The sequence below is a fragment of the Notolabrus celidotus genome, chromosome 6 (assembly GCF_009762535.1).
Source record: "Notolabrus celidotus isolate fNotCel1 chromosome 6, fNotCel1.pri, whole genome shotgun sequence".
Classification (NCBI taxonomy): domain Eukaryota; kingdom Metazoa; phylum Chordata; class Actinopteri; order Labriformes; family Labridae; genus Notolabrus; species Notolabrus celidotus.
Window position 1 is genome coordinate 25648625 of NC_048277.1, and position 25977 is coordinate 25674601.

At 42.1% G+C, this 25977-nt stretch overlaps 1 protein-coding gene across 1 annotated transcript in view; it reads left to right on the forward strand.

Annotated features, from left to right (window-relative positions):
• Positions 1–25977, forward strand: part of reln (reelin) — an 83047-nt gene that overhangs the window by 34191 nt on the left and 22879 nt on the right. Inside the window, exons 4-22 of the mRNA XM_034685146.1 lie at positions 2341–2411; positions 9446–9478; positions 9610–9688; positions 9817–9913; positions 12432–12483; positions 13804–13912; positions 14398–14638; positions 14887–15032; positions 18439–18590; positions 18766–18881; positions 19266–19474; positions 19967–20095; positions 20188–20297; positions 20440–20506; positions 20762–20995; positions 21972–22133; positions 22794–23030; positions 23251–23443; positions 24216–24328. Of these exons, the coding sequence (XP_034541037.1) occupies positions 2341–2411; positions 9446–9478; positions 9610–9688; positions 9817–9913; positions 12432–12483; positions 13804–13912; positions 14398–14638; positions 14887–15032; positions 18439–18590; positions 18766–18881; positions 19266–19474; positions 19967–20095; positions 20188–20297; positions 20440–20506; positions 20762–20995; positions 21972–22133; positions 22794–23030; positions 23251–23443; positions 24216–24328 (2550 nt within the window). The remainder of the gene's footprint in view (positions 1–2340; positions 2412–9445; positions 9479–9609; positions 9689–9816; positions 9914–12431; positions 12484–13803; positions 13913–14397; positions 14639–14886; positions 15033–18438; positions 18591–18765; positions 18882–19265; positions 19475–19966; positions 20096–20187; positions 20298–20439; positions 20507–20761; positions 20996–21971; positions 22134–22793; positions 23031–23250; positions 23444–24215; positions 24329–25977) is intronic.

Genomic DNA, 25977 nt, shown 5'->3' on the forward strand with positions numbered 1-25977 from the left:
GTTATGGGCTGTTGCTCATTTTATTTTTCCTCTGGATCTGATACAACAATAACAACATAACAACACATTACATTGTCTGTTGTAGGCAGTGCTTTTATTGGGCCGGTGTAGGTACCAGATGTGCTTGGGTGGTACACCAGGCTGTCAGGGGGTGGGACCCCAAGCTGATCTGACTACCAGAAATTCTGTACAAGAAATCCTGTACCTAGCAGTCAAAACTTTTGACACCAGTACAGCTCTTCTACACAGTACCGCTACCTCTGAATTAAGCCCCTCGGTGTACCAGGACTTTATTCAGCATACCGGGTCTCTTACTAGCTGGCAGTACCTTTTCCTCTTCACTCCATATCACAGTTTCTTATGGTGATTCATAATGGCAGGTAAAATACTAGGGGTGTAACAATTCTTTTTTTGCTGATATGATGAAAGGATGATATTGGTTAATTTATAACGATACAATCCGAAACAATTCAGTGACTTGAAATCGATTCAGTAACTTTTTAGCCAAGAATTCAACCAGTGTGACTGTGCAATAGATACTTTGATACTGGACAGTCCTAGATTCCTGTTCTTTTTTGTAAGGGAATCAGGTATAAATTAATTATGGATATAAACAAACAAGTAAACAACAGAGTTTTGGCCTAGTCACTGACTAAACACGCTGGCGAGGCCTGAGGCTTCTGCAGAGCTAATGTTACCATGCGTTGCTGCTGCAGCAGGAACGCTGCAAGAGGTGCCTGGATGGTCGGCGTTGTGTGAAATCCCATGGCGCCTTAGTAAGTGGTTGGATAGATTTGTCGTGTTGCCGTGGTACTTTACTTGACCTTTACATATCCTACAAACAGCGAGTGACTTATTTAGAACATCTCCGTCTTTGCAAAAGCCAAAGTGTTTCCACACGCTGGATCGTAATGGTGGCTTGATAATTTTTAGCTCGCCGGCTTCTCCTCTGCCATCCGCCATGCTATGTTTTGTTGTCTGCTGGCGCGTGGTGATGACGTCACAGATAGGCAGCCTGACTTGAGTAACGTTTAACATCTTTATCATTAAAAGTGTAAAAAAAGACACATCCATATAAAGTCTGCAGTGCTTAAATACAATGCTTTATTTCCTAGTATCGATACAATCAATTTATTACCTTTTGAAACGATGTTAGATCGATATATGTCGTCCAGAAGGCCAACCTGCCAAGCACAGATTGATGTAGTCGGATCATAGGAATATAAATCGATACATCGATATAGTAGATGAATTGTTACACCCCTATAAAATACATTACCCATGGCACACGATGTGATGCTCGCATCCATTCATGAGCGTTACATGATGCTCACTTGTCTGTTTATGCTGTGGAGAATAAGCTACAGTGACTGAGATTAACCGAAGCCCAATGGTTTATATAAACCTGATGGAAAGTTGGATAGGAGCATGGTGATGCAGAGATTTAGAGCTTTCTTGTTTATGTGACACTGAAGTAGTTTATTTAAAAAATATGTCGTGGAAATCAGCATTATCTTCTGGAAATTCAATATCTAATGCTGATGATTTACTGACACTGGCCAAAATATACAAATGCCATCAAGTAAAAAGGGAGGTACTGGCACTTATCTTTTTCTGGTTGTAAAAGTAATGATATTGTTGTTGCTGTATTCTTATTTGAGGAGATGACTGTTTATTTCCGCACAAAGGCACTGTCTCAGTGTGCATCTTCATCACTGTAACTCTCCTTTTGTTAACGACAGTAAACCTCTTTCCACAGAGTCAGGAATGCCGAGGTGTCTGTGAAAAAGATCCCACTGCACTTTGAGCCATTTCACCCCGTTGGATTTTTAAAGAAGTCTCAATCTTTCAAATAAATAATGCATTTTCTGGCCACTGGAAAGAAATTCATATCACATTCTGCTATACACATATAGCACTCCACGTACAGTTAGATTTACACTGGCTTGCAAGAGTGTGGTAGGTTATTGCAAGGATGAGATGATATCTGAAAAGCCTTACTCTATTTTTTATAACACATGAGCACAAATAGGTTGTATTTATAACGATGTGATTGTAGTTAATAGTAGTTTCGTAGAGGCTGTTTCACCCCTATGTCAGTGAAAATCATAGTATGCTTGAACAGCTGTAGGGTTAGTGGGAAATGATGCCTTCTATGTGGAATTGATCTCATATATTAAGGAGAGATGCATTAACTTTCTCCTCAGTGGTGCTGTTCTTTAATTAATTCTCTTTTCTCCTCCTCTCCTCTTTCTTTCTTTCTTTCTTCCTTTCTTTCTTTCTTTCTTTCTTTCTTTCTTTCTTTCTTTCTTTCTTTCTTTCTTTCTTTCTGTCTCTCAGAGCCACAGCAACCCAGCGTGGACAGATCCTCTTCAAGGATGCTCTGGCCCAGCAGCTGTGTGAGCAAGGAGGTGAGTAGCAGCAGCAGCACCTTCGACACACATGTCACCCTGGGAGAAATAATCACATGTAAAAATATACATGTATGTTAAAGCACACATGTGCAGCCACATATACACTCACGGTAGCAACTTCTCACTTCCCATTACTGTCCATCATATGCACACATTGTCACAATACAGACGACACAATATGGGTGATGTGCTGCTTCTTTATGACAGCGGCAGCTATATCCTGGCTCTTTTTCTGCCTAATGAAGCAGCCAGAGCCACAGATTTTTGGATGTCCTATATTGCCGGCTTAATTTCAGCTTATGCTAAACTCCGATTTTTTCCTCCATCTCTCTCTCTGCTGGAGATTTACGCTTTATGGCCGTCATTTCTTACATCCACTTTCTGTGACAGCCTTAAGTAGCTATTGACAGACAGTGCAGCCCCCCTCTGCATGCTGAGTGTGTGTAATTGCTTGTTTACAGGAAAGAAGCCTCCTCCTCGCTCAAGAACTCCTCCCTGTTGATCAAGTTTGACTTTAATGCTTAAAGTGGAGAAGTAGACTACTTTAACTTCAACTGCCGCTGACTGTTGTACAGGCAAAACAAAATTTTGGCCTTTAAAGAATCTTTATTTAGAGTAAATCAAACCTCTGTGGCGGGTCTCTGAGGACTCATCTTTACAGACAGGTCCCTCAGCAGGTCATTTCAGACACTACTGATGTTGCAGAACATACCAGGAAGAGAGTGCTCAACTTCATGGCTTCATGCCACTTGGAAAAGACAAACCAGAGAGCCCTCAGCCCAACCTGGAAGGCTGCCAGAGAGAGTTCAACAAGCCTTTTTTTTTCCTCTGTCTCCTTGCCTCCAGAGCTCGCCCTCTTACCACCACTGACACACTGCCCCAGTCTTCTCCCTCTGAAAATCTTTCCTATCTGCAGCCAACAACAGTCACTAAGTTACTTTGTGCCAAAGCCCCGCGGTATCGCACCACCACACATCTACTCACAGCAGACAAGCTGTAAAGCAGAGATTTAGACCTTACAGGGCCGTGGTGGAGGCAAGTTGTGAATGGCAGCAGACAGCGAAACAGCAGTGAGGTAAAGTTTAAGTGTGGTTTTCAGAAAGCATGACTTCTACAGACTATAGGAACACCAGTGAAGGTATGTCGAGCTCAGGAATTATACTTTCTCTCGCACTGGTCAAAGAGATGTTGGAGGACAGAAGGACAAAGATGTCAGGATGAAAAGAAAGTCGTAATGAGAAACTTTAAGGTCATAGATTGCAGGTGATTTGAGTGTTTGGTAAAGGTAATGGAGTGATTAAACATAATTTACAAAAAAGAGAGAGGAAAGAGTAGATGGCCGACCTTGTTGTAGGCTAAGTCCTTTAATTGCCATTAACGCAAAGTGACTGTCTGTTGATGAACTCTGCCAGGAAATCTGAATTACAAATGAGTACTGAACATGCCGTGGGCAACAGAAGGCGAAAGGCGACAGAGGAAAGACGAGAGGATGGAGGACACTGGGAGTGAAATGATCATTTTGGTTTCTTGTGGATCGTCCAAACAGACAGAAGCATGATTTTTCCCTGTATAAACTCACTCGAGTCAGTTCCTTTTCCTGTTTCTGATCCAAAAACTTCCACTTCAAAGAGCTGTCCAGATTAAATAGAAAAAAGAACCTTAAAGAAAAATAAATGGAACTTGAAAGGTCTTTGACATAGATGAGAACTTTTTTTGAAATCAAACAGTAACAGGCTCAGTATTTTTGACTATGTGAGGTTACAAAAAGTTATACATAAATCAGGTTTCTTGCCTTTGTTTCCTCAGCAATGTCAACCTCATCAGCAGGTGAGGAAGAGGCCTGTAGTCCTTTTACCTTCAAACAGGCTACCGTCCCGAATTCAGCAGCAGAGTGGCAAAGAGAGTGCAGACTGCTCTGAGCAAAGTTACTTCAAATCTAGGCATTAGCATTCAAAGTGGAATAAAAGATACGGGGCCAGCTCAAGCCACTTCAGAAGTTCATATGCTTAAGACTCAAGCTTTGAAGAGCTGGTGAAATGAAAGCTATCTAAAGCAGGGTTATGATCCATGGAGGAGAGGGAGGGAAGCAGGGAAAAAGTAGGGAAGGGATGGAGGAAGAGAAACAGGACTGGCTGCTCAAATACTGTAAGAAGGCAATCAGGGGTGATCAGCCAGGGTGAAGACTTTAAAGCAAATGGGCAGATTAGCAGGAGAGATTGGAAAAGAAGGTAACAATGGAGTGTGAATTAAAGCTTAGAATGATAAAAAAAAAAAGATGGAGATGAGAACTCTAATGTAAATAAGAGATTTAGGGATAAAGAAATAAGAGATTAAAGGATAGAGGAAATAAAGGGTAGGGAGAAATAAGCCCTTAACTCGTACATCTGACATGGAGCACTTTTGCTCCTCAGTAACAGAAAGTGTCCCTGTAAGTTCAGGCAGCTGGGTGCTGGTTTCATTTTTTTCTTTCCAGTGTGGCTGAAGGACTAATGAAACATAAGCAAAGGCTGGATTTGAGTGCATGTGTGTGGGTACATGTGTGTAAAATCATCCGTCTGTCTAGCTGTTTTCAGGGGATGTCTGGTCCCAGACTCTCACAGTAGTTTCTGCCGTGCCAGCATGCTGCCACAGCCCATTCCTTCATTCAACATCCAATTCATCCCTCCAACTTCCTCTCCAGCCTGCTTTGATCTGAAGCCCATTACTTTACTCGAATACCAGAAAAAAAAATCCCCAAACTTTGTTCTTGTTTGTTGAATCAGGAGACAAAACTAACAGGACTCTGACAAATACTACTGCAACCAAATGAAATGCATAATAGTAGAGCAGTTCATGGACCAATCAGCACATTGCCAAATAGTTCTGACAGTCTCCTAGAGATGCTTTAAAGCATGACGCAGCAAAATGCAAATTACCGCCACAGTTTTAAATGACTGTGAGTATATGAAGAGACAGGCAGGAGGCTGAAACAGAGGAACACTTCCTTTCCCGCTGAGAGACCATAAAAAGACTCATTAAGCCCAGATGAGAGAAGCCAAGTTAGGGGATGATGAGAGGCAGGGGTTTGGCTTGGAAAGGGTGCATTTTGCTAAAGGGTGGAGTGGCTGTGGGTGTTGCTGCAGGCCGTCCATCAGCTCTATCTCCCGACGACAGGGCCAGCAGTCCCTGCTTTCTGCCCAGCGTCGCCAGGTCCTCTCATTTCCAGCAAGGGAATAAATCAGCTCTTTATGGGCCTGGCCGAGCGCGCCGCACCCCAGATGGATTATTAAAGGGACATATAACTCAAAGAGGGCACTGCTCCCTGAGGGACTCCTGATCACAGCGCAGCAGAGGAGAGACGGGTGGCCTCCACTCTTCCACCTCCACGCCACCCACCCAGCCCGCCTGCCTGCCTGCCTGCCAGCCTCCCTGGCTCAACGCTGACTCACCTGCCATTTGTCATTGCTCACCAGCATTAAACCTTGAGACCTCACTATCTAGTTTATACATTCCTCTTGTATCCTGATTGTCTCCTCCAGCCCTTTCTTTTAATGTTTTTCCCCTTTTTCTTTATCCAGTCTTTTACGGTTTTGCTGCTAAAACCCAGTTTTTTCTATTCTGCCATTATTTCTTTGAGTAACCTGACTCCATGAAAGTCAAGTCACTCCTAACTTTCAGTAAGGAGAGACTCTGACAACTTTGCTTTGGTTCTCTCAAAGTCTTGAACACATTGACAACCATGAGATGTTTGCTAAGGAGATACACACACAAAAAGCATGCTAAGTAAGCCTGTCGTCATGTTTTAGACACTTTCTTTGACTACTTCTCACCTTGCCACAAAAATGTTTTCTTTCTTAACCTTGGATGCCACTTGAGCTTAAAAAACAGATTAAAGAGGTAACTAAGAAATCGGATAAACATTGTGAGTCTAGCTTTGTTGGCCCTCTATCCACTCACCTATGATTATTCTAATGATGCCAATTGAAACCAACACAAAGGCCCTGCTTTCAATCAACCGAGTGAAGTGGCTGCAATCGCACCTCAGAGAAGCACTTCTTTCTAATTGTAGAAGAAAAAAAAAATAACAGGAAACTGCATCCCGGTGAGTCTGTAATTGCAACCGCAAGTTAGTCGGTGGCAAAGCAACTTCAAACGGGGTTCACATTTTTCAGGATGCGAGTCAGACAGGGAAAAGAGCAAACCAGAGGAGAACAAGGGGAGATTGGAAGGGTGGGTGCAGTTTACAGGGTGGAGGGTACAAGAGGAGAGAGGAGATTAGAGCTGGAAGATGGAGAGAAGAGGGGGAGAAGATTTAACATGACTTGTGCCCTGCGCTCTTTGTGCTGAGATGTCTGAGTCTGCCGAATCTTAGGCTCATTTAGTCCCCCCATCGGATCACCGCAACCCTGCTCATCAGCACCCATCTGATTTCAGACCTGATGCAGTTTATTCAGCATCACCTTTTTTTTTGTTGCTCCTGTTTATAAGGGTGCACACCCGCAAAATAAGCACAGAGGGCTGGGTCAGCTGTGGAAGGCAAAGCTGTCTGTGTGCATGTGTGCGCCTTTTGTGTTTGTGTGTGTGTGCGTGTGTGTGTCCCACTGCATGCTTGCGAGAATATAAGCCCTGGCCAGGGAGATACAGGCATTAGCAGAGATGAGCCGCAAATAGAGGAGGCAGTAATTGAAGTCTTTAAGAAAGTGAGAGGGGATTAATCCAAGTGAAATGAGCGCCACTGTCTGCTCCCGATGAGCGGAGGGTTAGGCAGAGAGAGAGACAGAACGGGTGCGGATGGAGGGGTGGGCAAAAAGCGAGGGGATTGTGAACGAAGGCAAGTGAGAGAAGACAGCAGGAGAGTGTGATGAAGCATGGAGAAAGAAAACTGTAAATGAGGCCTTTTTGGAAGCTTGAAGGGATTATCCACCCAAAAAAATCTTTAGGCCATTCTCCAGCCAAATGGCCTCCCTAGAAAGACTGAGTGCGATTTAGACGAGTCTGTTTGAGGGAGAGAGGGGGGGGGGGTCGGAGAAAGCAGAATATCAACCAAGCATTTATTACTCTGTGTCAGTTTGAGACGATGGATTACCAGGAATTGGGTTTTAGTACATGCTCTTTTGAGGATGAATATGTAAGACATACACACTCATGTTAACAGAGCAATCAGCTGCATATTTATTTCATTTTTTATTAGAGTTTATTTGCAATCTGAATTGGAGAAAAGGAAACTTGTGAGAGCTACATATGCTAGGATTGATAGCTTTATTAAACGTGTTTTAAATCAGCAGACATTGGAGGATTAGAGGGTGGAGAAGAGAGATGCAAGACAGACGTAGAGGAAGGAAGAAGGCCCTTTGATCTGCCTTTAATGGGCTCCATTGTGGAGCCCGAGCTTCAGCCATGGAGCTCAGCGTAAGGGTCCACCGGAGCAGCAGCAACAGTCGCAGCCAGTGAACCGCCCAGCTCTGTCACACAGGCCACTAAGACTCCGACTTCTACCATCAGCACGAAACTTTACCACTGCTCTGTGAATTCTAAATCCATCTCTAAGTGCCCAGCATTTGGGTCCAATGGGAAGAAATGAGGGCAGCGAACAGAAGTGAAGCTTTAGCTCAAAGTAAAGACATTTGCACGGCCAGATAGTAAGAAAATATGTTTTATAATCCGTCCTCACTTGATTCAGGTTCTGTTGTTTATGAGGAGTTTTAGGTGGGCTTTCTCAAGCATAAGCCCCTCTCCATGAGGGAAGTTTTAGAGCTGCTGTTCGTTTTGAAAGAAAGTCTTAAAGTAACTTGAAATTAAACTTTGGAGTAAGTCCTGGCTGTGTTATCTTTGTTCATCTTATCAGGTGGGACGGCTCATCCTGGATGGAGAAGACTGGTAGATTAAACCTCTCTTATGTCTGGAATAAGACTGTCTTTGAGAAGACTCACCTAACAAAGCAGTGGGTAGAGGCTTAAAGGGATGAATGGTGGCACCCCAACTTAAAGGTTAAAGCCACTGTGTCACTAGTCCATGATAACCATGAAGTCTTTAAACTAAAATTCCCCAATGTAGACATGAAACCTAAATTTAGGTGCAACACAAATGAGGATGTGCAAATAACTTTATCTCTCAGTGGCAGAATCTTACATACACAACAGAGAAGTTCTCAAGTTTGATTATTACCTGCAGCTCTCATCTGTGGAGCAGGTTTGGATTACATAAACAACATCCTGTTTGCTGATCTGATGTGTGACACTCTTCCTCTACTAAACTTTGCTCTTGTTCTTCATTCAGCTTTGTCTATTTGCAGCTTAGAAAACACTTTCCCTCACAGTAAGCACTAAGAAATGTTTCAATTAGGTTAATTTAGTTTTAAACCGAGCTGTGTACTACCTCCTTCATCTCTCCTGGCACAAAGGTTTACACCCAAACTCTGCAACTTTATGGGATTTGGCTAAAATCTGAGTTCTACAGAGAGTGAGTTAGAGCCCTGTTTTTTTTTCTTTTCAAACCATGTTTGATTCATTAAGTCTCAACACTCACTAGTCCTCTATTCACCTCCCCTCTCTTCTCAGAGTTATGTTTCCCCTGAGAGAGATTGATGGTTGAGTGTGTTAGCAAGGCAGTGGCCACAGATTACAGCACACAGCGGCCCCAGGGGAGGATGGCGGTTAATTGGCATTGAACCGTTAATCATGGCCGCCTGGCCTTTCATTACTGAAAGGAATTAACATCAGCAGTCAGGAGACTGCAGACATGGCCGGCCAGTACACGGAGAAAGTTTGTTTCACTTAGAGATTATTTAAGGATGGGCCTGTTCCCCTGCCCTTACTGACTTTTACACACTTTACACTTGCAATTAAAAATGCAAAACTTTCAAGATAAGAAAAGTCTCTGTCGTCTGTACAATGACTTCTGTAAACGTGTGAACATGAAGGTTCATTAAAGCACATTTCTAGCCCTGAATCTACACATTAGATATGTTTGTAAGTGAAGTCCAGGACTGGAGTCACACAGACATGATCGGAGATGTTGTCTTTGTAAAACTCTGTTCTTCTTGTCTGTTTCAGCCCCGACAGAATCCCCATTGAGGCCTAGTCTTGGTGAGTCAGCACTCACTGCATGCCTTTCTCTTCCTTTGATAAAATAACTACACAGGTGATTACATCATGATAAGTCATGATATCATACAGGTTTTGTTAACTATGAGCATATGGTGTGTGTGTTTGTTTAGTGGAGCTCCATGGGAAACATGCTGTGCTGCGTGACGACTTTGACTCGAACCTCCAAGGAGAGCTTGACCCGAGCATCTGGTAGGTGAAAAGGTTACAACTCCTCTTGTAGTCAAAGGGTGCGGCCGTTGTCTGAATCTCGTGTGCTCTCCAATGAAACTTTGTGCTCTAATAATAACTCAGTCTTAACTCTTCTTCTCTCCTCGCAGGTCTGAGTGCAGTAACTGTGAGGTGGGAGAGCAGTGTGGTGTGCTGATGCATGGCAGGGCAGTCACTTTCTGTGAGCCCTTTGGAGAGAGAGAGCTGGTAGGTGCCATGTTCAACCACAATGTGACCGCTGTACATTTTATGGCCCATTGACCATACATTGAAACCAACCACTCAGTAGCCACAACCGCAACTACAGCATACTGGCTGTGACCACTATGGAGTCTCATGTTTAAACAGCTGTGTCTCTGAACAGCCTCTGAGACCTTTATGTAATGCTGTCATGCTAACAAAAGAGCAGTTTTCTGCACCCCTGGCCTTTGGGAAAAATTTCTTTTTTTGATGAAAGGACAAAACAAGCAGCACTTTTGGGAAATGTAGATTTTTGTGGTTACATTTAAGTGAGTGCTAAAACAATGGGAAATTCAAATCATTGAGAGGCATGGTTCACATTACTGTCTGTACACTCACTCACCTTAGGATTTGTCTGTAGTCAGTTAGTTAGTTAGTTAGTTAGTTAGTTAGTTAGTTAGTTAGTTAGTTAGTTAGTTCCCCCCCCCCCCCCCCCCCCCCCCCCCGAACAGATTCATACCATCCCTGCATTGTTTGTCGCACTTCATCATCTCATCCCGTACTGACTCTCTGACTGCTGATGACATTATAATGAATATTATATTATATCATATAATTATCTTTGCCATATTATATTATGTTACATTACATTATTATTGTTTACTACAACTCACGGTCATATTACATATCCATATTTATTTATTTATTGCTTAATCTGTCATTACCAACCATAATCTCATCATGTCAACCTGTCACTACTGGAACACTTTTAATACTGCCTGTAGTTACCTGCAATACAATCTAAATTCCATTTGTAACATTGTATATATCTAAATTTTATTCTATCTTTATTTATCTATTTTATTTATCTATTTTTATTTTTGCTTATTTTATTTTACTAATTGAAACTTTTTCTTAATTGTACTTATGTCTGGGTTGCTGTAACAATTGAATTCCCCCCCGGGGATCAATAAAGTAATATCTTATCTTATCTTATCTTATCATAGTTAGTTATTTAGTTAGTTAGAGTTTAATTTGTTCTTTTCACTTCCAAAAACTCTTAGTTTCTGAACCTAAGTTAGTTATCCTTTCTATTATAATTCTTAATTAATTTGTTAATTTGGTCCTTTCATTTGCATTTTGCCTCACTGTTACTATCACAGTCAATTTAACTTCTTTGTCTAATGAACAACTTTAATTGACTAACTACATCTGGTTTTATGATGCGCCCCTTGCAATCGTAAATAATCTGTTTGCATAAGTCAGGCTTTGCTTTGTTTCACAAAAATAATTAAAAGCAAACTGACCAATATCATGAATTGTTTCAATATTTTCCCATGTTTGAGGTTAAAACAAATTGCACTCTGACTGTTCAGCTAAAATAATGTCAAAATGGAAAACTTGCTTGGTAGATGTAGAGTTGTTAGAGGCACTGGATAAGGTCAGATACTGTTACATATTGTTTTAAGAGTGTAATAGCAAGTGGTAAGACATATTATTAGGAACCTGCTGGTAAAAATACAGTCGTTTCAGAGCTCTGCTGTATATCCAGTAGAAACTGACAATGCTCCTGGAACATTTACACGTAATTGTATGTGTCTTGTGTTTGGCTGTTTAATTTTCATCCTTTGTGTCATCATAGCATTCCCATAACATTGGTTGTTAGGTCATTTTCCAACTTTGAAAATATTGCTGCATCTATTCTGCATCTTTCGCTTGCTGTTGGAGCCAAAGCTAACCTTTCAAACCCTGCAAGACAGCTTTTAAGGTGTGGATGATGTTATTTCTGAAAGAGATATTATAAAGACATTATAAATATTTACAATAACACAAAGAAAAATCAGAACACCTCCCGCACACACTCTTACACTCATTATGTTTTATCAATCGTTTTCATGCCTTCATTCTGTCTCTGTAAAGTTGATTTCAGACTCTTTCTTCTTCTGCTGGAAGAGAATTAAGCCAGTCAACAGCAGAGAAGTGTTCAGCGTCTCATGATTCTATGTGCTCCTCTGATAAGCATTCGCTTTGTCTGTCACTCCTCCAAATGTTTGATGCAGCTGCCTGGCAGCTCTTCTGTCAAGTGCAACAAGCGTACACATCCAGAAACACAGAAAAACATTTACACACAGATGGTTGCCAATGCAACAAGGAGAGCATATATTCATACACACACAGCCAGTAACTTAGTTCTCTCATGTCTCTTTTCCTCTGTCACACAAACACAATCATAAACAAATCACACACATATATACTACACATAAAATACATGTTGCATATCTCATTTATTTAATAAGTTTATTTATTTTAAGCTTCTCTTGCAGTGATTGAAAATAAAAGTGTGGGAAACCCTTAAAATCGTTGTTAGATGTGGCCTCACACTCAACAGACTTTCAACATTCTTTGAAGAACAAAACAACATTTTTTAAGATCAACAAATAAAAATAAAATATGTCCACTTGAGTGGAATGTTGATACTATTTCAAAGTAACTAGATGTGATTATTTAATGGTGAATTCTTACATGTCTTGTGTTTCTCTACCAGACGACTGTACCTCTCAACACCAGCACTGCCTCAATTCTGCAGTTTGCCCTGGGTGAGTATAAAATCACCACACCCTCGTAGGGAGGGGATTTGTGTAACAGAATAATACCCGAGACCTTTTTGAAGCCTGTTTTTGATAAATCAGCCTAACATGCAAGAGTCTTTTCTAGACAGAGAAATAGATTCCTTTGTCATTCTCATGAAATAGGCATGTCTTTCCCTGATACATGCTCGTAAGCCTACTGGTGCACAGTGTATTTGTCTCTCTCTCTCTCTCTCTCTCTCTCTCTCTCTCTCTCTCTCTCTCTCTCCTCTCTCTCTCTCTCTCTCTCTCTCTCTCTCACTCTCTCACTCTCTCTCTCTTTGCTCTGCCTCTCCTATCACAATAATGAATGATTTACAATCTTCTGGAAAGACACCCAGAAGGCCATGGCAGAGTTTTTAGAGGTGTTGTATTTTTCATGTCCATTACATGCATCCGCCGGTTCTAAAGGGAACATGACAGGGAGGAAATAACAGTACATACTTTGCGACAACCCCTCCGACCCCCAGCCCTCCTGCATTTTGCTCTTTTGCTCTCTCTCTCTCTCTCTCTCTCTCTCTCTCTCTCTCTCTCTCTCTCTCTCTCTCTCTCTCTCTCTCTCTCTCTCCGTCCAGTCTGCTGTCTGGCCTCACTCTAGTTTGCAGGTCATTTATATGAGTTTTTGCTGCAGGAGTGCTGTGCATTGAGCAGTGTAGCGAAATGGTTGCAGGTTAATGCACAGCTTTACTTAGTTGAGATAGAGCGGCACAGCGGGACACTGACGGGACATGGAAGCTGCTCACCATGAGGCATGTGGGAGAAGGGGGAGAGCGAGGGATTGGGAGATGGGGGGGCATTGGATATAGAGGTTAACCTGCTTCCTCCATTAGCCAACTTTGACCCTGGCAAATCCCAAAGCACACACACTAACACAATTTGAAGGTGCACACAATTTTTTTTATCACACTGAACTTAAGTATTCAGCTGTAGTTAGCTGTGGAGTCTTTTTCCCAGCTTTTCTCTTCTGATCATCTCTGCCCAACCCCCTTCATACCGGCCTGATATCTCCGTCAGCCCTGTTAAGCTGCTGATCTCTCAGTTCCACCATGACACCATTTAAACATAATTTTCCACTCGGCTAAGTGAGGGAATGTGGGAGCAATCAGTCAGAAGAAGCCACCATGTCAGGCCTGGCTGCTCTCGGGGCATAACAAGGATCATTGCTCTGCTGACAAAATCCAACTGTTGTAAAAAGGAAACTAGCCGACACATTTTCCAGCTGTCCATCAACAGGAGTGTGTTAACATTACATGTATGTGTCTGCTTGTGGTGTGTGTTTCTATTCCCCAGGCTCAGGCTCCTGCAGGTTCAGTTACTCAGACCCCAGCATCACTGTGTCATACAGCCTAAGTGGTAACTCCAACACCTCAGATGACTGGATCACACTGGAGAAGATCAGGTCCTCTCTCCTCTCTTCCTCCCTCTTCCTCATTCAGTCCTTCCATCTGTTATGAACACCCGCTATCTCTTTTTTCCCTCAGTCACACCTCCCCCTCTCAATTTGTCATCCCTCTCCTGTTTGTGCCTCTATGATCCCCCTGTTTTTCATCCCTCTATCCCTCCCTCCTTCTGCTTGGTTAAACACAGGGCACAATGCAATGATAATTCTTTAAACTATCATATTGAAATGCAGTCAGTGCAAGCCTTTGTGGAAAACAAGTCATTTTTCAACTAATAAATCACTTGGTCTCATTCTAATTCCCTTTGTATCCTCCCTCCACCAGCATCACTTCACAAAGAGAGCATGCAGCATCTCCCTATATTTGAGGCATTTCAGCCTTACTTAATGACTAACAATTATTATTTAATACGTAAACATTCAACACATTGATATATATAACCGCCACACACACATTCACTAATGTATCTGTTCCTCTCCTTCAGAGCCCCCACCAACAGCAGCACTGTCATCCACCTGCTCCCGTTGCCATATAAATCCAGAGCTGATGGTGTTCGTCTCCGCTGGTCTCAGGAGGTCCCTCAAGGCCCTGAAGGCTACGAGTCCTGCTGGGGTCTGGACAATGTGCTGCTTGTCAATGCTGCTCACAAAGTTCCTCTCATGGAGGACAATCTCGACCCTCCAGATACTGCCAACTGGCTCTTCTTCCCTGGAGCTACCGTCAAGGTACATTGATAATCCATTAGACATTCATATTGATTCCCTTCATTACAAGTCAATTCATTCACTGAGGACTGAAGCCGTGTGCCGAGAAATATGACTAAGAGCCTAATGAACAATTGAAGTTGCTGTAGAGACAGACTTTCACAAATGATTCTGTGTTGTTTGTCAAAGTAGAGGAAATACCATTTTATGAAATGCCTTTTTCTTTGGTGACTAGTTGCATGTTTCACACCTGTGCTCTTATTGGCCAGCATGCCTGTCAGTCTGAGGGAAACGCTCTGTATTTCCACGGTGGCGAGGGAGTTGGACAGAGCTTCTCCTCCACCCGAGACATTGACCTACACCGTGAGGAGGGAAGGAGCTACTGGGAGGAAGACTTTGAAAGCCCGCCCTCAAAGTAAGTCAGTGATGATCCCATTTCATCCCCAGAGCCTTTATTGGATTGTTTCATTCAATTCCTTTCACTTACTTTTTATCGTTAATAACTTGGTTTGTAAACTTAATGGTGTACCACCTCTTAAAAACACAGTGACAAAGTGCTTTAGTAGTGCACTTACTGACACACACAATAAAATACAATTAAAGAATAACAGGGAAAGGGTCAAACTGGACTATTAAAACTAAATATAATACAAAAAGGAATAAAACATGCAAGTACTACTTATAAAAGGGACAGTCTCTGGATTTACAGGTTTCTAAAAGCTTTTTAAAGCTATTATTGACTCAGCAGACCTGGCACTGAAGGAGTGTTTGTTCCACAGAAAGAAAAGTATCATAACAAAACCAAATGAGGTTGCCAGACCCAGGACAAAATTCAGATATTGTTTTGAAAGAGCAAAATGTAACACAGAGCCAAATAAACAGGGACGCAATAAGCCAAAAGAATGATAGTATGACACTTAATAAATGTAGGATCAAATTTGATCTCAGCACCAGGCAAATACCGAGCTGGGAAAGGGGGAGATAGCAGTGGGGAGGGATTTTGGGAAGTTATAACAGCTACTTCACAGTATGCGTGTATGTGTGGTGTGTGTGTGTGTGTGTGTGTGTCTGTCTGTGTTTGGGTGCGTGCACGTGCTTTGACACCTGTCACTTGTCATATGTCAAGTGATGCGACACAGCATGTTGCACAAGTTTAAGTCAGGCATGCAGGCTGACACAGGTTAATGCCATACCTCTGACTGCTACAGAGACAGCACTCCATCTGTTTAGAGTGAGACAAACACACACACACACATACACACACACACACACATGAATGCATACAAACATACACAATGATCTACAGAGAGCAAGGCAACGCTGTCAGAGGCACTGCAAGAGGTAGAGAGATAAAAGTGGAGAGATGATAGTGTTACTGCCAGAGAGTCATTATCAGCTCTCGTGCACCGGGTCTGTCGATCCGTTTTTTACATTAATGGACCAGAACCAGGAGCATATTTCAACAGCCACCTTGCACCTTTATACCGACCCACTGCATGCCAACATGCTGTACCACACCTTTGCTTTCACTCAAGAGGCTTTATGGGTTAACACATGAGAGGGACAGTCAGGATGAGTTGTTGCTTGTTTTAATGCTACACTCTATTAAATGTAATTTAACTCAACGCTGGCTTTGACAGAGATGCTGAAGCTTATATTCTGCATGGCAAAAAAAAGGAGGCAGGGGGTGGAAAAGAGGGAGAGGAGGGTGAGGAGAGTGAGGAGGTAGAAGAATGCAGGAGAGGGCTGACATACTGAGTTAACTTCTGTCAGTGCTAATGAGGATCCTCTCTCCACTGTGCACAAATATGTGTCTGCACGTGTGAGTATGTGTGTGTGTATGTGTGCGTGTGTGTGTGAGATCATGATGATGTATGTGCAAGTTTTCTTCCAGGTGATTTATGCCATATTCCTGGCATAGTGAGTTTGTTTACTGGCAAGGTGTGAATAATGGCAAATGTTTACTGACTTCAGTAATACTCCAGAGGGAGTGCTGTTGACAAGAGACGATCTTTAAACACAACTCTGCTTTTTAAAAATAATATCTGTGATGTGTCTGTGTGCTGTAAGTGAGTAAGGTTTCATTTATTTTCTTTATTTCCTGTTAAATGTAAAATATTGTAAAGGCAACGTTTCAAATAATGAGGTAACGAAACATGAAGTATTTCCTATGAGCAAATAGCTCATGCCACAGGCTGCTCTCCATACTAAGTTATAATTGTTTTTGTAGTTCCATTGCCAGCTGACAGCTTGTCACAAAAGAGTTCTCCCTGAGCCAAAGCCGTTCTAACTCATGTGTTTATGGTAATTGTATGTACACAAACTCACATAACAGTCTACGCAAGTATAGTAGCGTGAATTTAATGTATTCCAGCATACAAATAACCAACAGTAGGTAGTAACATACAGTCATATGGGGATTTCTGGAACTTACAGTACTGGAGTCATTTTCAGTGACTACTATTTTTCTATCTACTTTGCCTTTGTAGCTTCCTGACAGCAGATCATCAGAGACATGCATTGTGCTCATGTTAATAATGTCTTCTGTTAATTTTCCTGATCTAAACATGAACAGGTGGAGCTGAGTGTGGTCTGCATTATCTATCAAGAACACAGAAATATGAAACTTAGCAACTCAACTCAACTCAACTTTATTGTCATTCATCTGAATAGCTTGTATACAGCTGAACGAAATTTTGTTTCTCAAGTGGCATGTGCAAAGTAGCGAAAGTGCAAATAAATGCCAGACAAACAATACACTGACAAAGACAGAATATAAAAACAAGACGAAACAACAACAACATGAGGACAGACTAGAAAGGGCTGACTATATGAATTAAACTAAACTAGACTAATTTTGGATAATTGAGGGAATAGATAACAGATAAAACAGTAAGTGAGGTAGTGCAGGGTGCAAATGTTGCAATATATATACTGTATATATATATTTAATAAATAGAGCAGCTAAACGATTGAATTGAAATAAATAGGCAGTAATAAATAGTTATTAAAATACAGAAGGCACAGTGGTGGTCATTGTAACTGAGTCAAGATTGTCGAGGGTCCATCCCAGTGTGTTGGGACAGGGGCTGGGGGGGAGGGCAGTCTGAGGTGGAGGTGAATGTGAAGCGTGTTCAGGAGTCTCAACAGCATGGGGGGAAAAAAGCTGTTGCAGAATCTTGTTGTTTTGGTCAGTATGCTGCGAAGCCTCCTAACAGCGGTGTGTAAACAAGAGTTAACTTTAGAAATCAGCAAGAAGAGGAAGTGGTGCACGCAGGATTCATAACACTTGTCAATCCTAATGGGTGGAGATATTCAAGAGACAGGAGATAGGACGAGATGAATAGCTTCATAAAGGCCAAGTACTGGACAGTTGTTTTATTTTTTTCTGGGATATATTCTTATGAATGAAAATATACAGCTGGTAACGAGTATGATTGGTCCTATTTGAAGTTTTCAGCTTCTAAGCTCCTAAAGTTTCAAACAAATGTAGCCTCTCTGTTTCTTTTTCTGTCAATATTATGAAAAATGATTGTCTTAATGTTTCGTTTAGCTGTTTTGTTCTTTATTTACTATAATAACTCTCAGAAAAATGGTTGTTAAATCTTATCTGACTGTTGAAAATATGATCCACTAATGAGTTGTTGGAGTTTTCCAAAAGTAGTGCATCAAAAATAATGATGGCTTGAATGGCTCCTTTATTTATTGAGTTTGAATTTCAGATACCACTTAATGTCTTGAAGCTTTTCAACATGAGCATTTCTTGTTGTGAAATCTTCATTCACTAATCCAGCCTCACTCATCTGTGTTTCATTACTCAGCTGGGACATAGAGGGAGCTGTCTATGGGACCCAGTGTGGAGAGATTGAGTCAGGCTCAGCACTGGTGTTCGAGAGGGAGGGCCGGAGGAGAGTGTGCACCCCCTACCTCGACACCACGTCTTACGGAAACCTTCGCTTCCACTTTACCATGGGTACGGGAAATTCTCCATCCATCATACACTCATCTGTCATTAATTTGAGAAACAATAGCTTTATTTACTACATTATTATGTGCATAGTGTCACTCTCTGGTTTCTTCATGATAACGCTTTCAATCTGTGTGTTCTATTGGATCTACATATGGATAATAGGTGTGTTTGTATTAAGGTGGTGCTGACTGTGATCCAGGAGAGTCCCATGAGAACAATGTGGTCGTATTTGGGAGGTCTGAAGGGCGGAGAGAGCACGTGGTTCTAGACACACTTCCGTACTCTTCTTACAGGGTGAGACAAACATGGCATACATGCACAAACACTCTTTCTGCTTCTGTCACAAACAAACTTAACTTATGTCATTACCAGACGTGATTGATACATTTCTATGAGAGACAAAAACAGTATGAGATGATTCATTTATTACTGATTAGCAGTCATTAAAAAGCAGATGAGTAATTTGGTGAATGTTATTTCACCTGATGTCATCTTTTAGGATTCACTGCTTGTCTTACATGCTTTTTGTAACTGCTAAGAGATCACTGTTCTTGGTTAGAACAAAAAGCAAATTGAAGATGTCATCCTGAGGCATTAGAGAATTGTGTTGTAAATCATTGGCAACCATTTTCTCAATTCTACCATCTCTGTATTAATTCTTTGTGTCTCCTGTCTCAGACTCCTGCTGTGGTATCTCTGGCACTGCCCACTGAGCTACAAACACCAGTTACCCAGTTCTGCCTGGAGCAGCGGTCACATGGAGGAGCCAACCGTCATGTATGGGCTGTGGACTTCATGCAGCTGCTCCCTGTGCTGCCTGGCACTCACACACATGTTGCTCAGTTTTCCATCAACTTAGGCTGTGGCTCTTACCAGCCTGCCAACAGGTGCGACATATTTTGAAACTAGGTTAGACAGTTCTTTATTCTTAAATGTTTCTACTTTTGAAGTCAAATCACGACATCAGGCTTCAACAAAAGAGACCTTCAAACCGGCTGAGGCACCCTAGATATTTGGTGTCAAGATAGGGAACTGGTGCACACAGAGAACATCCCATACTGCTGTGATGCTTTTAAAGAGTATCATCTGGAGAAAGCTGAACTCAGTCTGTGTCTTAAGGATAAGTAATGTAAGTTCAAAGAGGTCTTTTAGATCATGTTACCTTTCTTGTGGATATTTAGATCCTCAAGGTTCAAGCTGCTTCTGTTATTTGAAACTGCATATGTATCACATCACATAGTCCAGAAGGGATACAGATACAGTTGAGCATAAGATGAGAAAATTAGTCTTTCTGTTGAAGTTCAGAGCTCTTTTGTTTCTCTACAAGATTACATTCTGAATGCAAGAAAACAAACATCCTCTGTTTTTTTTTTTATCAGTGTGACTCTGGAGTTTTCCACCAACCAGGGTCGCTCCTGGTCTCTGCTCCACACTGAGTGTCTACCAGAGCTCTGCGCTGGACCCCATCTACCTCACAGCACCATCTACTCTTCTGACAACTACAGCGGGTACGGATGAATCAGCACATCTGTATGTCGCCCGTGTTTATATTTAGAGTATATCTTTGTGAGTAAATTTATCCTTCATTTTGTCTCCTTAGGTGGACCAGAATCTCTATCCCTCTGCCCAATGCTGCCCTGACTGAGACAACGAGGTTCCGCTGGAAACAGTCCGGCACTGGAGTTGGCAATATGTGGGCCATAGACAACGGTTAGTGAGCCTGAAAACCTCCATGTTTTTCTCCTGTTCTATAAAAAACTGTTTTACAAGCAAAGTTCTTGGTTAAATATGCAAAAGCTGCATGTTTTGCACCACAATATGACTAGATTTCCATTCCTGTGTTCTGCTTTAGTGTATATGGGTCCAGCCTGTCTCCGTTTCTGTTCTGGAAGAGGACATTGTTCTCGCACAGGCTGCAAGTAAGGATCATCTTTTTTATTAAACCAAATAAATCCAACTCCCTGTCTTTAAAAAGTCTGCTCATTATCCACCTTGTGCCTTACAGCACCATCACCATTCAGGATTAATCAAATTGTATTATGGTTATGATTTATTAATGGATTTTCATTATCTCCTTCTTCTTTTTCTCATTTATATTCTTCAATGTTTTTACTGTCTAATCCCCCCCCCCCCCCCCCCCCCCCCTTCTCCTCTGCTCTCCTCTCTTCTCCCAGATGTGATCCAGGCTTCAGCGGACCAGCATGTGAGCTTGCCTCTCAGACTTTCCCAGCTTTCCTGTCGGAGGGATTTTCCAGCCCACGTCTCTCTTCCTATCACAGCTTCTCCTCCCTTCGCGGGGCTGAGGTCAGCTTTGCCTGTGGGGTGCTGGCTAGTGGCAAGGCCTTGGTCTTCAACAGGGACAGCCGGAGACACTTGGTCACTGCTCCGCTAGACAGTTCCCAGGCCAGGTAATGAGAGTGCAGACAAGTAACTGATCAGAAATGTAAAATATATATGCATCACATTTCCACTCAAGCATCCAGACTAGCAGATTCTTATTTTGCTGATTTTTCCATCTCTGGATGAGTTTGTTGAACAGTCCTCTTTACTTCTGATTTATACCCCAAATGTTCCATCCAGCCATATATCCGTTCTCCTCCTTCATCAATAACTCTTTCAATCATACTCTGTGGTGGGAGATGGATTGTGATCACGAGGGTGACTGCAGATGAGAGGAGAGGATGAAAATGTGAGGGAGAAAGATAGAGAGGGCGAGATGAAGTTAGATATGGCATCTGTGTTAGATTGATTATGCCTGTTGTGGCTCTCTGTGTGCCACCTGATGGTCATATTTAATGCCAGTTTCCTGGCTGATGGAGTGAACAGCTGCCTGAGAGAGGAAACTGCAGCACAAATGGAAGCACAGATCAGGCAAGGACAGAGAGAGCTGGGGGGTGAGTTGCAGCCAAAGACAGATGATGGAAATCATAATGCATACTGCATTATCATTTATGATTGTTTGTCTGAACATAAATGAATTAGTTGGAGGATGCAAACTCATGCTATGTTTGAAGTATGTACAGTGAACATGAATACATGGAACTCTGACTCTCAGCCACTCTTTATTTCCCTCCACCTTCTCCCATCTAATTTTGTCCTCATTCATTTAATCATCTCATCCATCATCCTGCCACCTCCCTCCCACCTCTCTGCTCTGCATGACTGTCTGTTTATCTACCCTCTAACCCTCCTCTCTCTCTCTCCTCTGCTTCGTGAACATGTTCTTGGTCACCTTACTTTTTCTTCTCATTTATCAACCTGCCCTTTTCTCTCTATTTATGTCATTTCGCTTTTTCACACCTTGTCCTCACCAACTCCTACTTCCCTCACCCTATTTATTCTTGCTCTTACACTCTTTCATATGTTTGCTTTCATTATTTGTAGGTACCTTCAGTTTACCCTTCGCCTGGGCAGCCGTAGCACCCTGAGCTCATGTCCTGCCCCTGATCAACCAGGGGAGGGCGTCCTGCTGCATTTCTCCTCAGACAACGGAATCACGTGGACGCTGCTGCAGCATTACGCTTACCAGGGCTTCCACGAGCCAAGGTACCTCAGATGTTTGTAGCTTGTATGCATATGATTCCACAGAGACACTATAACTCCATTAACACACACATTTGCGCTGCTAATGGTGTGCTGGAGGTGTAAGCCACTGGGACCCATTGAGTCAGTTAGTGCCATCTATGTATGTAATGAAGACAAAGTGGGCTGGATTCCAGCTGTTCAGGCTGGGTCTCAAAGCTCTTCATCAGGACTGGGAAGGTCAACAAGAGCTGGTGAGTCAGGGACAAGTGTAACAAAACTCTTTGACCTGCAGGGGCAGGCACAAGTTGATACTGTATGGTTGGACAAAACAGCACAATTAAGGCATAATAAAGGTCAGTTTGACAGAAAAAAATGTGTGTGTTGATATCAGAGTGGGCCAAGTAACAATAGATGTTTTATTCATACATCTTTGTTATTTTGACCATCTGCATGGTGTAAGAATCTACTGACGATTGTCCAAGAATACAGTATTTATGAACAACAGACTGTGAATACGTGGGCTTTAGATTGGAGTCACAGTCTGAGTCACAGTTCAGCCGGCTTGTGTGATTAATTCTTACAAAACTGTTTGCTGTTATACCAGCCTTGGAACTGTGCAGTTATAATAGGGCACAGTGCATCCAAAGGATGCCAGTGAAATGATCTCTTTTCCCCAAACAGGATTGTGTCTGTTGAACTCCCAGCTGGTGCACGAAAGTTTGGTGTGCAGTTCCGCTGGTGGCAGCCATACCACTCAGGTCGTGGACACGATGTGTGGGCCCTGGATGAAATCAGCATGACCTCTGTGCTGTTCAACACCATAAGTCTCGACTTCAGCAACGTGCTGGACGTCACCCAGAGTCTCGGTTTCTATCTCGGCCATGTCCAGCCCTACTGCCAGCATGACTGGACCCTTAGGTAAGAGACATAAAGTAATGATCTGTATAATTACTCAAGATTTGGGAATGGCGATCAGTTCTGGGAAGCCTGTGTCCAGTTTTTCCATTTGTTTTTCTATGTAAAGGTACATTACACAGATTTTCAAAAATTCTACTTGCCTGTAGTTGACAGACAGGCACACAGATTGTGCATATGACTTGAATTATGATCTGCAACCTTCCTCCATGTTGTAATCTAGTTTCTCTGGCGAGCCCAGCCCTGGCTCCAGTATCCGTTATGTGGAAACTCAGTCGATGCAGATCGGAGCGTCCTACAGTCTCCAGTTCTCTCTGGTCATGGGCTGTGGACGTGAACCTTCCCCTCATATTGACACCCAGGTCCGTCTGGAGTTTTCCACCAACCATGGACTAACCTGGCACCTGGTCAAAGAGGTAAAGAGAGGGACATATTCTCAACTTTGTTCCCCATGTCAAAGTTAATTTAACGTCTAATCCCTTTACAATTCGAAGCCTGACTCACAGATTTTCTTATGACTAAAACTTTTGAGAGTCATCCTTGAGGGAGACAAGGAAACATATCACTTATTCATGATCATGAATATTGATTTACCAATTACAGCCTCAGTAATAATGTGTAAATAATGAGAGTCTTTAAATGTGACACTTTTTTTTTCAGATGAGGAATTATCGCAATTACCTTTTTTTATCATCCTGCTATTAGCGAATACATGGCAATACTTAAATCAGCAAGCAGATTATCTTCCCGTGATTCAACAAAGATTTTCTGTGATCATAACTGGCTCATAAATATTCATAAAGCATCAAAGTATCTGCCAAGATTTCATTGCTTTTGGAATTGAATAGGGCGTAATGATTCCTCCATCAGTGAATTTTCTCTAATTCTCCCATGTGCACCAAAATGCAGTCTTCTGGCAAACCCAGAATGTAACTCTCTAAATGTCCCATACTGTTAATCCTGTCTTCCAGTGCTCAAGGTCAGAGATAGCATAATCCTGCTTTGGCCTTTTCGGTGCCTATACTGTGGGGCTACTGCAGCCTCAGGGTGATTATGCAGAACATCATGAGTCTCTCTGAAGAACTTTTGCCACGAGAAAAATCCAAAATGATTTTTTTTTTTTAAAGTCCATGAATTGTTACCAAAATTAAGGGAAAATGGTTGGGTTTTTTTTCTTCTTTCTCATAGGCCTGCCTGCCTGGCATGCCAAGCTGCTCTGAGTTTACAGCTCCCAGTGTCTACCACCCATCTGAGTTCAAAGACTGGAGACGCATCACTCTGTCTCTGCCTCAGAAGACATGGTAAGTCACACATCAGTGAAACAAGTACAGAAGAAAAGATTTAACCCCCTGAGATAAGAGTTTTCTGTTTTTGGATCATGCTGCTTTTTCCATTAAAGAACAATAGACCCGAAACACAGTCAGAGGTTTGACATTCTGCAGAAAATGAAGAACGTAAAGTTTCCACGTCCAGACAGGATTTGGAAATTAGCAGCAACCAAACCCTGATGAAATACTCAAGCTTCTGGGAGATTTCAAACATAAACTGATGATTAACCCTTGAGTGCCTCATAAATTTGATCATATCGGGCGCTGGTGGTCTAGCGGTCTAAGCACCCCACATACAGAGGCCACAGTCCTTGTCCTAGGGATCCCCGGTTTGATTCCCGTCCGGTCGACCATTTCCTGCATGTCTTCCCCTGCTCTCTACTTCCCACATTTCCTGTCTCTCTTCAGCTGTCCTATCAAATAAAGGCAAAAAGGCCAAAAATATAACTTTAAAAAAGTAAATTAAAAAAATGTGGATCATATATTTGTCTGTTCACATTTTAATTTCCACTCTACTATAACTTTTATTAGCTGTATGTGCTCACAACGGTAAATATGACACACAACCCTCACACACATTCATACACAACTATAGAAACATTCACAATGTTCAACACTTTCTAAACGACAAATCAGATTCTGTTTGCCATCTCTGAGTACTTTCTAGTGCACTAATATTAATTTCTGTTGGATTCTTATTCAAAACACAGGAACACTCGGTCTCACCCTATAACACACAGATACCTATTGTGTCTTCAGTGCAGACAACGAAGCAGGAGATGACATTTGAGTGTTGCCCAAAATATGCATACTTAAAGGACAACACCTTTGTCATCACCTGAGCAATGTCAAATATTTATAGCCATTAAAACTCATGTTGTGGAGATAAGGGGTTGCAACTCAGCAATATTTTGAACAGATTCAGTTAAGGGGCCAACACAAATGAAATGCACACTCTCTCTTTAAGGCTGAATACACCCTAACCGGGAACTGAAAAATGTCAAATAATCATTCTACAAGTAAGTAAGTAAGTAAGTAAGTAAGTTTTAGTATAGCACCTTTCATAGAATAAAATCACAAAGTGCTTCATGGGAAAAATATTCAATTAAAAATTAAATCATAAAACATTAAAATAAACAATAGCATAATTAAATCATTAGTCTGTACAAGGTGAGTCGAAGGCCTGTTTAAATAAATGTGTCCTTAAGAGTGTTTTAAAATTGGCAACAGAGACAGCTGAGCGAATATTTACAGGAAGAGCGTTCCACAATGTTGGCGCCACCACTTCAAACGCACGGTCACCTTTTGTCCTCAGACAAGCTCGAGGGACAACCAGCAAGCCCTGGTCAGAAGACCTGAGTGACCTACTGGTGAGGTAGGGGTGGAGCAGGTTGGAGATATATTCAGGAGCCTGACCATGCAGAGCTCTATACACAAAAACAAGAACCTGAAAATGAATCCTAAATTTAACTGGAAGCCAATGTAGGGAAGATAGAATCGGGGTGATGTGGGTTGTCCGGCTAGACTTGGTCAACAGCCTTGCAGCAGCGTTCTGGACTAATTGAAGATGATGGAGGGATGACTTACTGAGGCAGGTGAAAAGTGAATTACAATAGTCCAGT